Raw genomic sequence first — 15,856 nt, forward strand, 5'->3', positions numbered from 1 at the left:
AGCAATTGTTCGTTATTCTTTCTTCATTTTTTAAAGAAAAATAGGTTTATAAAGACGTTGAAAAAGCAAATGTTTCTTATATTCCATGGTATTCATTATACTACAACAGCATTTCCATCTGAAAGGCAAGAAAAGGTCCCCGTGTATTTCATTCTGCTTGTTGTGCACTTGATTTGATGGACATGAAGATTTAATTTCGCAGCAATACATTTTCACAATAATAAAGGACATTTGCTCCGAACATTCGAGAAAAATGATAAACTTTGTGTTCCACTATATCTCTTTGTTGCTCATAATAAATACTCTTTCTCCTCAACTAGTTTATGCCCGCTCTTTATATAAAAACCACCCTTAAATGATCGCATCATTATTATCATTCCACATCCTCTCCATTATCAGAAATGTCTCCTTGTAATCATCTTTCGGGCAAGTAATTAAGCAGACACATCGTGTATCCCACCCTTAAATATTTGAAAGCATTGTTAATTGATACTGGTTCGTTGCAGGAGAGACTGCCTTAGAAGAGCCGCACCCGTGCGGGGAGAACGGTTTCCACTGCAACATCAGCAACAATGAAGTGTGTATGGGATACTGGGAAGGTCCGAATTTCGGCATCACGAACTTTGACAACTTCGGGCTTGCCATGCTCACCGTCTTCCAATGCGTCACCAACGAGGGATGGACGAATGTGCTGTACAACGTGAGCCATTCATTCCTTTCATCTATGTAACTTTTATATTTATTTATAAAAATGTAATGAGTTGCTCTCATTCTGTCCGTATCAGTACAAGACATCTCCACATGTTCCTCGATATTCTGATGAAGATGATGTCGTAGCAATGTCCATGGGTATTTTGTGCAAATAGGGAATGTATTAATGTTTTAAAATTTTTTACAGATTTGCATCTTTGATTGTAATTTAATATTTTAATATTTTCAGAATTCAATTATAAATCAATTTTGTTTAATTTTGATTCCCCCATAACGACACCATCTGGTAGATAATTTAAGGAAAAATGGATTATATGATTCTACAAACTTTCTATAAAGAATTATGAAAAAAAATTAATAATTATAAATTGTGTAATATAATCTAAAGCATTATGAAATATACAAAGATTAAAACATAATATTTTTGAATAAAATTCTTGAATAGAATGAAATAGAAACGTTAAATTACTATACAAAACAGAAGAAAATATTTGTTTTTATCCAAATCCCCGATGTTAAAACAATGTCTTAAGAGCATGAGTTGCTAAAAAGAGTGCGATAGACATGATGAAAGAAAATTCCTAAATATTCTAAAATAAAGAAACTAAAATTTAATATAAATTTGATTCAAACCCTTATTTATTTTAAATATTTCTATGGAATCCTAATACTTACACGATAACTGGTTTTATCTTTAGTTTTTTGAGAAAAAATAATTAAAAGAAAACTAATAATATTAAGAATAATAACAGTTTATTAAGAAGTTCATTTTATCAATGATAATTTAAAAACTAAAATTCTTTCTCGTATGTTAACAAAGGAATTTTAAAATAATTACGAATATGTATTCATGTAATGAATATAATACGCATATCTATAATGAACCTGAAAAACTCATCACATTAAAACACTAAAAGTTTTAATAATTTTGAGTGATTCATTGCCATTTGGCAAAGTACAAAATGAAACTCAAGTAGCATTTAAAATGGAGTCTTATCTTTCTATTTCTTGGTGTTTTCTTACAGATAAATGACTCTGTCGGGAATGAGTGGCCCTGGATTTATTTTATTAGTTTAATCATAATTGGATCCTTCTTCGTTCTCAACCTTGTTCTTGGTGTCTTAAGTGGGTAAGTTCATTACTTGCACATTGACAGGAAAAATGTTATCGCCTTAAAAATCTGAATGGGTTTTTTTTCCTTTTTATTATAACAAAATTAGCTTTTTCGGTGCCCTTATTATTACTTTTACTAACATGCGATTTCTTTTGAAAGTTATTTTTAATTTTTCAATAACCTTTAAACCACATTCTTAAGAAAAAAAAATATTCTACAGCCTAATTTCTCATCTATATTTTTATAATCTATTCTTAGAAATGAATATTATCAGCATATTTCCACTTTTCTTAAATTGGTTGTTAAAGCTAAATAAACAATATTCATTTTTGGAAAGTTTTCTATATAGGAACATGAATTCCTTTTGTCTTTATAAGCGAAGGGTTAATAATATTACAGAATAGTAAATGTTTTGAATTCTTATGATTTGATTATGAATTCAATTTATTCATGATTCAAACTTTTGAATATCTCTAATCTGATTAAACATTATTCCAGAATATTCTAGTTTTGAATCTTTTCTAGAATATAACATAAATTCTAGAATAATTCATTGTATAATTTAATATTCCAAGAAAGTTTTCAATCAATATTTTAATACAGAAGCAAAAAAAAAAGAATTTAAGAAATAAAATTTATTGAAGCTGGAAATATATAAAAGAAAATTTATTAAAACTAGAAAATGCTAATAAGTACTCCGATTGTAGGGATTGAACAGTATTTGTTTAGTCCCTGTAGTAATTACATACTATATAAAATCCTTTTAATGATTGAAATTCCCAAAATTATATATTCTTCAAAAACAGCAAAGTTTTAGTAAGATTGGTGGCAACAGTGATTTGTATATATTTGAAAAAAGACTTCTTGTTTTGGTTTTTCTCTCGAAATTCATAATAAGCAAAGAGGAGTAAATAAAATAAAACTAATGTTGTTATTTAAAAAGGTTTCGTTCATTTGTCCATTGAATTAAATAAAATAAACGTAAATTTGAATTTTAAGCATATATTTTTCTTTTTCTATGCTGAAGGGTTGTTTTGACACAAAGTTAAATTTTCCAAACTCTAATATAAGAATGCTCGTACATTTTGAATGTTTGGAGTCAATATTTTCTTTGGCTTGAAAGCAAGTGCGTATTGTTCCTATTTTAAAAGAATTAGATGGTATTTTGCCAGTTTCGTCAAAAAATTAATTACTTAATAGCATCTTCACACAGGCAAATATGCCAAAATGCATCAGTAACGCACCGATCGATAAGAAAGTAGTAATTTTGCTGTGAGTTTTATTTAATGTTTGAACGTCACTAAACGTGTTTCCTCTTTTACACTGTCTTGTTGCCTTTTAGTTCTTTTCATTGCTGTCAGATAATTTTTAAGATATTTTTAAAAAATTAAAATATTGAAATATTCTGTTAGTATCTATAGCCTTTTACTACGGTCTGTAACGCAGGGTGGAGTTAAAAATATCCTCATCCTTTGCTCTGCGTCATTACAGGACGCGAAACTATTGCAAGTTTTTCTTTTATACTTAAATTCTCTATCTATGAGTGAGCAATACTAGTTAACGTTTCGTTTCTTTTAGAGAATTGTAATGATTTCATATTTATGCGAATTTAAAATCTGATGAAATCACTATTTTTATATGAAATAATTTAAATTCAGCAAAACTTTTATACTTATTGGCAGTTTTAAAGTAAAATCTGTTAATGAGATTTTGTCCATTTAAACTTCATTTCTTATTTTATTTTGTTTATTTCGCATAAATGTAGAATGACTGGCAGATGTCATTCCAAATTTCTGACTTAGGAAAATCGTTCTGGACTGAAATATATAAAAATCCGGAGGCTATTATTTTTCAAGATTTCAAAACTGTCTCTGTATATGCTTTCCGTACTAGTTAATCTCGTTTCTTTTACAGAATTGTTATGATTTCATATTTATGCGAATTTAAAATCTAATAAATATATATAAATTAATTTATAATGTGCATATAATATATGAAGTACTTAAGACATTCAGTGCAAATATTTGCATTAATTATTGCGTTAAATTACTCGAGTAATTGAATTAGGAACTCTTTCTTTACTCCATCACACAATGCATTAAATCACGTTGAGTAATAGTATTTTTATTAATCAAAAAATCTTAAGCGTCTCTTATCGACCAGCTGCTTTATCTGGGATATTGTTTATATTTTATTCCATTAGTTCCTTCAGATGTAACTTCGGGGCACGAGGTGTCCTGGTAGTAAGGTCCCGATTTTGGAACCGGAGAGTTTCAAGCTCGAGACCCGATTCCACCAAAGAATAGTCGTGTAAGGGGGTTTGGTGCACGTTAAATCCGTCGGGGCCGAACGTCCTCGCTAGTGTGGTGTGGAAGTTAGGCGAGGAGGTGCAGTTCAAATGTCGTTCTTGTCATCTGACCACGATTCAAAATTATGAGGCCCGTCCCACAATATTTCTTTAAAACGGGACGTTAATATAACTAAACTAAACTAAACTTGCATAATATTCTATGTACCTATACCTAAAGCACTATTTTTAAATTTCAGCGAATTTTCTAAAGAAAGAGAAAAAGCCAAAGCTCGGGGGGACTTCCATAAACTTAGGGAAAAGCAACAAATTGAAGATGATTTGCGCGGCTATTTAGAATGGATTACGCAAGGAGGTAAGGAATTTTTGAACTTATTTCATTACAATTAGCTGAGCAAATTACGATTTTTTTTATCATGCTCATTGCAATTAAATTAAGGACAAAAGGATGTTTTTAATATGAATTTATATATTACAAATTTGTCACATTTATTAATAAAAATTCAAAATCACTTAAATCGATAAAATTAGTATTTATTTCATTAAATGAATGTTTTTTTAATTCCTACTTATTAAAAAAATTGACAAAATATCTCTTTATCGTTTGTTAAAACAAATAAGTAATATTAAGAATAATTTAATGTAATAATATCGGAATTAATTTTTATCTTATACGTTTCTTCATTTTCTTTATGCAGAAGACATAGAACAAGATGATAAGGAAAATAAAGAAGGGTCTAGTAGAAACAGTAAGTTTATGTGTCTTTTTTTTTTAAATTATTGTCTGATTCTCTATTTACAAGCTATATTTTCTTTTAATATATAAAAGTTTAGTGTAATATTTGTATTTTTTCGGATGATCGTTATGTTTTTTTAAACAGCCGTAGTAGAATAGAAAACTGGGAAACTAAAAACGAAGAAAAAGATTATAAAAGAAAAAAAAAAGATTTTTAAAAAGTATACAAAATGCATATTTTATACAAAAACAGAATGAAATACCTATACCAGTTAATAATAAATTCAAATTTCTTTTTTTATTTTCAAGAGGATAAACATATTGTGATAAGTTAATCATAATAAAATACAGAAGAGAAATAACATAAGTTTTCTTTGAACAATGATTTAATCTTGTTTTATATTCGAATCTCAGTTATAAGTTTGGAGAAATATAGCTTTTTAAACCGAAATAAAACCAGTTTCATTTTGTTTAACTGTGCTAGTTTGATGCCGTTTCGAAATATTAGTAATAATAGTTTTTAGTTTTTTCCCTCATGGTATTTAATACTTTTGATAAATATATTACGAGTATGATTAAATGCGAAAGTGTGATACCGATTCTTACTTTTCGTTGGTTCCGTTAAGGTTGTTGAAACGATTGGGCTGATGATAGTACTGTTTGATATTTGGGCTCCATGCACTTAAAAACAAAATTTGAAAAATATGCAAAAAAAATTTTAGTAACATTATTCTTTTTCTTTAAGATTATGCCTTTAAAATTTGAATACCCATAAATTCTCTCAAAGCTTCGTTGTTATTAATTCTTTAAAAATCAAGAGAAACATCGGGCCCAAATTATAATCAGAATGAATTATTTTCGCATTCTTTGTTTAATCATGTATTTAAATTATGGCATAAATCAATGCAATATTTTTTTATATTACAAATAAAACTTCACGCAAAATGTTTTAAATTTGAAATACTAATCTTATTTATTTTTCAACCATTAGTTGCTATATCAATGGATACATTTGATTATTGTTTCTATATAGTGTAATTACATGTACTAGTTTCTACAAGTATCCACTTTAATGAAAAATTATTTTACATACAGATCTTTGTAGAGTTGTTACTATGACAAAATATCAATCAAAAATGACCCATGAAAAATCGCTTTTCTTGAGATGATAAACTAAAATTTCCTGGACTTCTTTCATTTTTATGAAGTTTAATTTGGAACATTGAAAAAAATTTTGAAAGAGAAAGAGATTCACAGAGAAAAGATTGGAAAATGGAGTATTTTGGGACTATACTTAATATTAATACTAATAACAGCGCGAACTTACATATAAAGTAAATGAATAATTTTCAAAGAAATTATGATTATGAAAAACCATAACGAACAAATTTTGAATGACTACGTTTTTTGCGGAATAAAAAGCGTGAGAGAACAGTTTTCACACTCAATTACATTTTTATTAAATCTCATTGATATTTTTTAGATTTTGAATCAGCATTTTGATTATAAGTAAAAAGAAAACGGGCAGATTTCAGGGGCAGTGTTACGAACTTAGATCGCCTTTGGATATCTAATCGCACTATTCACGATTCATTCTAGAAAATGACTGTTCCTGAAAGCAAAATCTAGAACTAATGTATTTATGGTTTGTAACTTTGCCTTCTTCTTTTAATTATTACATTTTTACATGGAAATATTTATATTGTTTGTCTTCTTCTTTTAATCGTTACATTTGTATGTAAATATCCATATATATTTAAAAAAATATGAAAATTTCCATACTTTTTAATAATAAATAACGAATATGATCCGAAAAAAATTAATTCACATATCCTGCCAATTTAGGATAATCAAACTATATTAATTGGAAGGACACTTATTTATAAACTAGTTTTTAAAGGAAATGTTCTTATGTAATATATTTTTTAATATGAGTTCCTCGCTTATAATTAAAAAAAGAACAATCTGATACAAATAATTTTAAAACGAAAAATGTGGGGCATTTTTTTATTCAAGATAGTGTTAATATTCAGTTTCTAAGACAACTAGACACTAGACTTAGAAGATAAACGTCATTTTTAAGGAGAAATGGAGAAATTCTCCTTAAAACAGTCTACTTTCGGTTTCCTCTGGATAGTGAAAAAGAAAGCAAAAGATCATTTAAGAAGCGATCATTAATGGAGGTGAGAATGGGATTCCTTTTCTGTCGACTGCGCTACTTTCGAAGGATTCTTTCCTTCCTCTTGTTCCTTTTCAGATTCATTTTATTTTATTTTATTTTTTATTAGACTTTCTGATTTAAAAAAGGGAAGTAACTACTCAATCATGGGTTCTTCGGGACAGCAAGATAAATGTTACTTGTTGGTTAAGGTGCCAGATTTAAAACCTTCGAAGCTTCAGATGATAAAATTTTCTTTATTCTTTTAGCACAATTCGGATGTCTTTGTTAAAGCAGAAGGACTCGTCTATCCATAGAAGGCTTTTATGTGAAAAAAATTACTTATTAATCCTTTTTTAAAAACTTATAGGAAATAAGAGGCTTGATGGTGGAAAGACTCAATTTGTTTTTGGAGATCAGCAGTCAGGAAAAACTCTAAAAAACCAATAATTCGCCCTCGAATAAAGTTAGAAAGATTGCATTCTCACAAAAATGAATAAAAATAAGACTTCATTTTGCTTTGTCCCGTTTCAGAATTTATTTATGTCATAACTTAAAATTTAAATCATTATATGACTTTGTAGTTGGTGAAGCAATCGGATTCACTAAGGAAAAAGACATTACTAAGAGCAACGGCTTAGAAATGTGATGTCGTTCGTTTAGAAGATCAATGGTCAGTAGAATAACCACATTTCTCTCGGTGTTAGGCACCATTTTATGACAAAATGTGATTAAAAAATTGTTTAGAGATCTCTCACCCTTCCTGTTTCATAAGTCTTTTAGATAATATCTAAATATGAAAAGTTTATCTCCTATTAGCTCAAAATTCCAAAAACACTATTACAATATTTTCACGACAATGTCCGGTATTTAGAATATCGTAAAATATTCTTGCATCTCTAGGAAAATAAAAATTCTTGCTGTCGTTATCAATACATACATCCAATAGCAATAAAAGAACTCAGCATATGAATTCTAAACTCTTTTCTAGAAGAAAAATAAAGAACGATCGAAGAGAGAAATTCGAATTTTACCAATTATTCTTCCTAAGTAAAACTATGTCAATTCATCAATATTATTTCATGAAAGTAGATTATATGTACCATTTAATTATTTAAAAAAAACAGAACGTTTTCTTATAATAGTGATCAACCATCAAGAACAAGCGATGCACTGATTCATATCCATCGTCTAGTCATCCAATTTTTAATATTCAACGAGCAGCATATAAATTTTCATAACATTTATTATTTCGAAGTAATTTCAAATGCAAGAAACTTATTTTGATTTTTGAGATTTGAGATTTGATTCATTTGATTTTTTTTAAATCGTTGAACTTCTACGTTTCATATAGGATTAGCATACAATAAATACATTTAAAAATAAAAAAAAAATATTATTTTAAGCATGCCAAATAATTTTTTTTATCATTTCAGGTAAAAATTTGCGTGATATAGACAGGGTAGACACAACACAAGGTGAAACCAACAGTATAGATGCAGTCCATGTGCCTTCGTGGTGGTCTCTTAAAAAGTAAGTAATTACTATACAAAAAAAGAAACATTCTACTTACAAAAAAGTAACAAAAATCATTCTTCAGATAATGAAAAATTGTATTCCTTTTTCAATTTTTTTCTAGAAAAAAGTTAAGTCGTGATAATCGTCGATTGAGGAGAATGTGCCGTCGAATGGTCAAATCAAAAGCCTTCTACTGGATTGTGATAGTATTAGTTTTCTTAAATACTTTAGCTTTAGCGTCGGAGCACAACAGTCAGCCACCCTGGCTGGATTACTTCCAAGGTAAAGACATTATTCTTTCATTAGAGACCCAAACATAGTCTTGCTTAAAGCAAAGAGAATGTCTTTGATTTTCTTTATAATAAAATTTCAATGATACTATTGTGTCATAAATATTTATTTTGATTAGGGATCATTTCTCAAATCCTCAGTGATACTGAAACGCTAACTTGACTCTGACACAAATCATGACGAATAGTCTTAATATACATATTAAATCAACACCTTTAATATAACTATAACACAGAAATATTGCTTAAAAGCTTATAGATATTGTCACTTTCATATTAAATTTTTTTAAATAAAATATGCCAAAAATGTTTTACATTAAACATATAGATTAACTGCATTTGCTTTGAAATAGTTGTGATAGGCATCGTCAAAAAACGATGTAAAACGTACGTTTTTCTTGCTATTACATCAAGATTTCCTAAGTTTTACTACGAGTGATTCTTCACATACAAAATTTTATTTCACAGTGAAGTAATTGAATGGATTCAAATTGACATGAAAATACTCAGCTTTGATGATATTAAAAAAATCGGAAGATAATTATTAATAGCACCTGTAATGAAGAAATCTAACGTATTGACCCAGACTCAAGGGTCTTCAATCTCTCAGATATAATTAATATTTTTTATCAAAATGAGTTTTAAATCATTTTGATAAAAAATTATTTAATTTGATTTAATTTTTTTATTAAATGAGTTTCTTATCAAAACTCATTTAAGCATTAATATTAGGGTTACATAAAATGTTTTAAATTTTAAAAAATTTTAAAATGAAATGCATTAAATTGAAATCAGTTCAAATGACAGTCGTTACCGCGTATGAAATTGATTATCGCTTGGTATCTTAAAGGGGAAAAAAATAATTCAAAATACTACTTTGTAAAATTCGTTTCATTTGCTACTTTCCAGTATTTTATAAGATTTTTATTCATTGTAAGTCTGAAATAGATATCATTTTTATCAGTATTATTTAAAGAAAATTATATTTTTTGCCGATCTGCAATAATTTCATGTAGAAATATGTTAATTGATATTTGATTATCATATTAAATGCATTATCATTTTTTTTTATTTTATGGATAGCACATTCATGTATTTAATTTCTTTTCTTTTCCTTTTAGAAATCGCTAATTTATTCTTTGTTGCTCTGTTTACTCTGGAAATGTTACTTAAGTTGTTTAGCCTCGGTTTCCAAGGCTATTTTGTCTCTCTGTTCAATCGTTTCGACTGCTTTGTTGTCGTGAGTTCGATCCTGGAGACTGTCCTCACGTATTCTGACGTCATGCCACCTTTGGGAGTATCAGTGCTACGATGTGTACGCCTGCTGAGAATATTCAAAGTCACCAAGTGAGTTTGTATTAAAAAATTAATAACGTTAAACAGTGTAGGTTTTTTAAAATTTTCTTATTTGTGTACCAAATGATTAAAGATATTTTTAAAAAATTTCAAACACTAATACACATCTTTCTGAAATTGCTGGAAATATAGAAAATGATTCATTACAGAATTTTAGCAGAGTATGAAATTTGCAAATAAGGCGCAAAACTTTTCCTACTTGAAAAACTCAAGTAGAACTTGAAAGAATTAATTTATCATTGAATAATTTATTTTGTTTAAATTTAATTTATCAATGAAAAGAATTAATTTATCAGTGTCTTTTTTTATAATTAATTTCATCACAATGGAGGAACAGTTACTATGTTTCTAATATGTTAGTTGAGATATAATTTGAAAAATGCAATTATTGATTTGTGAGTAATGATAGATAGGTTAAATACTACAACAGACTTTTGTATTTTACAAAATCTTTTTATTTTTCCTTTTCTTAGGTTTTTATGCATTCATTTTTACATATGAAATATTCTGCGTCTTTAATATCAGTCAACATTTTGTTGATATATATTTCGAATAATTTTAGTTTTGTAGAGTTATAGCAGTTACTGAAGGATATGTGTAAAGGATTTTTTCACTGTTAATGACTAAAATAATAAACTGAAAAATTCAAAAATAAAATGGTTCATTATTCAAAAAAGTAGGAAAAGGTAAAAGGCATAATGTACTTTTCTATAGTTTTCGCTCTTTTTCTTTCCGACTGATTCAAGTACATTGGTCATATAAAGATGAATATATTCTACATATAATAATTATTGAGAAAGAGACATTAATTAAGATATTACAAAAATAAGAGATTATTAAGAGATATTGATTCAGATATTAATTGTTAAAATGCTTGGCCCTTTTTTTAGCCACTTAAACCTTTCTAATATAAAAAGATACAAATTAAGACTGTCGTCACTAATCGACACTTTATCTAATGCAAACATCAACTAGCTTTATGAAACCAACTTACTTGTATTTGTATGTATGTGCGAGCATTCGTGCGTACACTGATAGGAGGCCAATCCATATTAAATTTGTTTGCTTTGACATAATATGAAATAGTCTTCTCTTTTTTTATCAGTGAAGTGTGATTTTTAAACTTAGATCATAACTCAACATAAATCAACGACAATCAAATCAATATAATTAGTTAATTGTAAGCAAGAAAATTTCCTTAAATACGCAGTTCCAACACAGTTATACAACACATAGGTAATAAACTAGAAAAGTCTAACTGTAACATTCACTCTAAGCCCTTGTGCCAAATTACGACCAGCATACTGAAGCGAATTTACAAATCAAGATTTATCTAGATTGGATTCTTGTATATAGTTTGTAAAAAAATTGCAAAATAATTATTAGATTATTAGATTAATAAAAATAGGGATTCGTTTTCATAAAGAAACAGAAACCGGAAAATGATTGTCCTTCATAGAATTAAATTATAATTTATAATTTCCGGTTCTTATATTTTTCAAAACTTTATTTTCAGATATTGGGCGTCATTGCGTAACCTCGTGGCCTCTCTCATCAATTCCATGCGATCCATCGCCAGTCTGTTGCTGCTGCTTTTTTTATTCATCGTTATCTTTGCTTTGTTGGGTATGCAAGTGTTTGGAGGGAAATTCAACAACAATCCTCACGAAGACAAGCCCAGGAGTAACTTTGATTCCTTTTGGCAGAGTTTGCTCACCGTGTTTCAAGTAAAGCAGCTTATTTTTGTATATTTATATTATGTAGAAAAATACAAACAATCATGCATAATCATAATACAAATAAGCAAGCATCATCATAATACAAATAAGCAAACATCATCATAATACATATAAGTAAACATCGTCCTAATACAAATAAGCAAGCATCATGATAATACAAAAAAACAAGCACCATCATAATATAAATAAGAAAACATCATCATAATACAAATAAGCATGCATCATTATAATATAAATAAGCAAACATCATAATAATAAAAATTGGCAAAAATCATGATAATACAAATAAGCAGGCATCATCATAAGATAAATAAGAATGCATCATCATAATACAAATAAGCAGGCATCATCATAAGATAAATAAGAATGCATCATCATAATACAAATAAGCAGGCATCATCATACAAATACGCAAACATCATCATAATAGAAATAAACATACAATTGATTTTAATCAATTATCGATAAAATTTGTTTAAACATGTTTATAAGAACAATATTCAATACAAAAATTTTGCGAAGAAAGTAAATATTCATCACGTATTGAATCATTTTCCGAAAATCTTTATGAGCTGAAAATAATATAAAAGTATGCATTAGCAAACCAATTAAAAATTTTAGGATTGTATGTTTATTATTTAAAAACCTAAGTCTGTGCATTTTATTTCAGAACTGAAAGCAAATGTTTTGCCATAGCGTAACCAATTATTTATAATGCTCTCATAGTTCCAGAATTTTTCTCTCCTATTTTCTCCGCAAAAAGAAAGCTATTCAGAGTTCTTTAGGAATTGATTACCTAACGCAAAATATATCCAATTAATTCAGCACAAATATTTCGTTTTAATGAAATGAGATATCCGCAATGTTTATATCTACAGTAGGGATGTCGTACCTTTATGGATGAACATGCCATTTTTTAAAGAAATGTTTAATGAGACATAGACGTGCCGTCAAATAATTTTGACTTGTGATTATTGGGAAAATAATAAAACTAAATACTAACAACTCTTTATTTACTACGAAAAAATACATTTTGCACTGCATAGTAGTAAAGGTTTTAGTTATACGTGTAATTCAAATTAAAGTAATAGTAGTGTGACTTCTTTTGTTGGAGATTACATGACTACTTATAACTTATATTAGGATTGCAAGACGCTACTTTTCGCAGAATGCATGCTGAATTGGAGTCATCTGCCAAACGGTTTCTAAGAGAGTCTTTAATGTTATTCATCTCTGAAAATAATAATGACTTATAGGCATAGGTAGGAGAAAAAATGGTTAAAATAGCATGGGCATGAGTTTCCAAAATTTCGTTCCTGGCATTTTTACTTATATTGCTTGTTAATCTTTCTGTTTCAATCAATTCCACCTTTTTCCTTGTTTCAGTAAACTTTTGAATCCATATTGAACTAGACTGGAAATCAATCAGTTGCATTTCAAATTCTTTAATTTGCAACTAATCGAATTGAGACAAGTTCAGTTTATCAAACGAAATCACATCAGGGTACAAAATAAACTTGAGCATTTCCGATCATTCTTTGAACTGAGAAAATCCCGATGAAAATTCCTTGATTGACGAATTTATTATGGAAATAAATTCTTCAATAACTTTTTTTGTCTGGTTTCTCATGTACATCTAAATCTTTGATATGTATGTTCTTTTTTCAAATTTAGGAATTACTTGTAGTTTTTTTTAATAATATCGTTCCTAAAACATGCAATCCAGCGTCAAAAGCGCGAATGAGATCCATCATGCTGATCATTGTTTTATTTGTGTCATGAAGCTTTAGGTTTAATTCATTGAAATGTTGGCATATGTCTGTAAAAAACATCCATTTTGAAAGCCACATAACATCCAACGACTATGAATACTGTTCAATTCCCCCACATTTTGCAGAAACAGTCTCATTTCTTCCAAGCAGCCAACAAACCTTTGAAGTACGTTCCCGCGGCTCAACCAGCGAACATTATTATGCATTAGTAAGCCATTATACACCGAGTTGATTTCATCCAACAAAGCCACAAATTTTCGCTTACTTAAAGCCTGCGACGATATGAGGTTGACTCTTTTTATGACTAACGCCATTACATTATCAAGAGATGTTAAACCACTCTTAGAACACAAGGCTTATTGGTGAATAATGCAGTGGAGTCCAAGAATCGAATGTCCTACGTCTGTTTGAAATAAACTAATGAAATCTTTTTTTTTTTTTTATTTGCCCACCATATTTGGAGCACCACCCATTACTAAAACAATTCTTTTCAAATCAATTTCTTTCTCAGCAAGCGAATTTTTAACAGCTGAGCAAATATCTGGGCCCTTTTTTAAATGGAATGAAAACACTCGCGTTTGTTCATAATACTTCATAGTGAACTTTGCTATTTTGAACTAAAATGCAAACCGTTTTGATCCCAAAATATTGTGTCGCGTGCCATCAATGACACGTATGCCAATGATTCGCCATCCCTGATCTACATATAGATATCCGAATATATCGAATTCCTTTAGATATCCTAAAATATTTATTTTCTTTATCAATTCGTCAATATATAGTGAAAGATAAATAACAATCTTTTGATAAGTTTATCCCATTGTCCTGATTTATTATGTAACGCTAACATTATGTGGATATTTCCCAAAAATCTTGGCATCTATTGCTTTAAAAATATACCAGCAATTTCTTTGTTCTGTAGTAATTCGATGTCTTCTTATTCAATGTGAGGGAATTTATAATGACAGATTTATATTTTTAATATTGCATTTAAGTGTTAAATGTTTAATCATTAACTTCATACATTTTAAATAATTCATTTTGTTATTCAATGAAACTTTCAGTGGTGATTGTTTCTGCGTAATGTTCATCCATCTCATTCACCAATGTATTTAGTGAGGAATTTTCGGCATTTAAAACTTAATTAAATTTAATTAAGTTACTCCTAAAAATGGTCTCTCAAATTTTTCCCGCGGAAATCGTGATCATGCATTCAACTGCATTGAAATCTCCTCCTTTTATTTCATCTAACTCCCTACCTTTTATTAAGAGAGAGGGAGGGGGAAAGCACCCGCTCGAAAACAATATCGGGAATCAAATTGAAAACAATTCGTCTTTTTTCAAAACAAAGTAGAAAGTGAACTTCGCCTTCGTCCAGACGAGGAGGGAAGAAAACGGCAATCGATGATTGAGTAGGTTTTCGGCTTCGAAACAATATTAAGATCAAATGACTGTACGATGAAATTGCGGATGCCACCGAAATTGGCAAAAAGAGATAATCGTATTATTTATTCCTCAAAGACAAACAACAAATAGATTAGGAATTTAGTCTTCCAAGTAAAGAAATTGAAAGAAATCATATTTGACAAAAATTGCAAGATTGAAAAAGACATAAATTATACTATTTATTTCTTAATTACAAATATTCGAAGAAATAATTTTTCCTTTAGATAAATATCCAAATTTTCTGCGACAGGACTCATTATTTACACTTTTTTAAGACGAAATTTTTCTGATAACCCTTAAGAAAGGATTTTTCTTGGGAAAGATGATAGTTACTGTAGGGTTTCATTTCGTTGTAAATTTCTTTTCATTTGAAATAGAACAATGCATGATGTAAACATTAGGCTATTTTTTCCCCTAATTGAAGCGATCTGGTGGCAAGGTCTCGGCTTTGGAACCGGAGGGTTTCAGGTTCATGACCCGATTCCACCGAAGAACCATCGTGTAAGCGGTCTGATGCACGCTAATCCGTCGGGGTCAAACATCCTCACGCTGGTGTGGTATGGAAGGTTGGAGAGGAGTGTGCTAGTTCAGGTGTTGACCTCCTCATCTGACCGCGGTTCCAAATGACGAGGTCCCAAAAATAGCCCTAGTGTTGCTTTTAAAACGGAACTTTAATATAACTAAACTAGCTCCTAACTGAAGCGTTTA

At 29.0% G+C, this 15,856-nt stretch overlaps 1 protein-coding gene across 1 annotated transcript in view; it reads left to right on the forward strand.

Annotated features, from left to right (window-relative positions):
- Nucleotides 1–15,856, forward strand: part of LOC129964288 (muscle calcium channel subunit alpha-1-like) — a 293,395-nt gene that overhangs the window by 207,807 nt on the left and 69,732 nt on the right. The window contains exons 7-14 of the mRNA XM_056079056.1: nucleotides 507–700; nucleotides 1,737–1,840; nucleotides 4,373–4,488; nucleotides 4,832–4,882; nucleotides 8,464–8,560; nucleotides 8,667–8,827; nucleotides 9,957–10,182; nucleotides 11,708–11,918. Of these exons, the coding sequence (XP_055935031.1) occupies nucleotides 507–700; nucleotides 1,737–1,840; nucleotides 4,373–4,488; nucleotides 4,832–4,882; nucleotides 8,464–8,560; nucleotides 8,667–8,827; nucleotides 9,957–10,182; nucleotides 11,708–11,918 (1,160 nt within the window). The remainder of the gene's footprint in view (nucleotides 1–506; nucleotides 701–1,736; nucleotides 1,841–4,372; nucleotides 4,489–4,831; nucleotides 4,883–8,463; nucleotides 8,561–8,666; nucleotides 8,828–9,956; nucleotides 10,183–11,707; nucleotides 11,919–15,856) is intronic.

The sequence above is a fragment of the Argiope bruennichi genome, chromosome 3, assembly GCF_947563725.1.
Source record: "Argiope bruennichi chromosome 3, qqArgBrue1.1, whole genome shotgun sequence".
NCBI classification, from domain to species: Eukaryota; Metazoa; Arthropoda; class Arachnida; order Araneae; family Araneidae; genus Argiope; species Argiope bruennichi.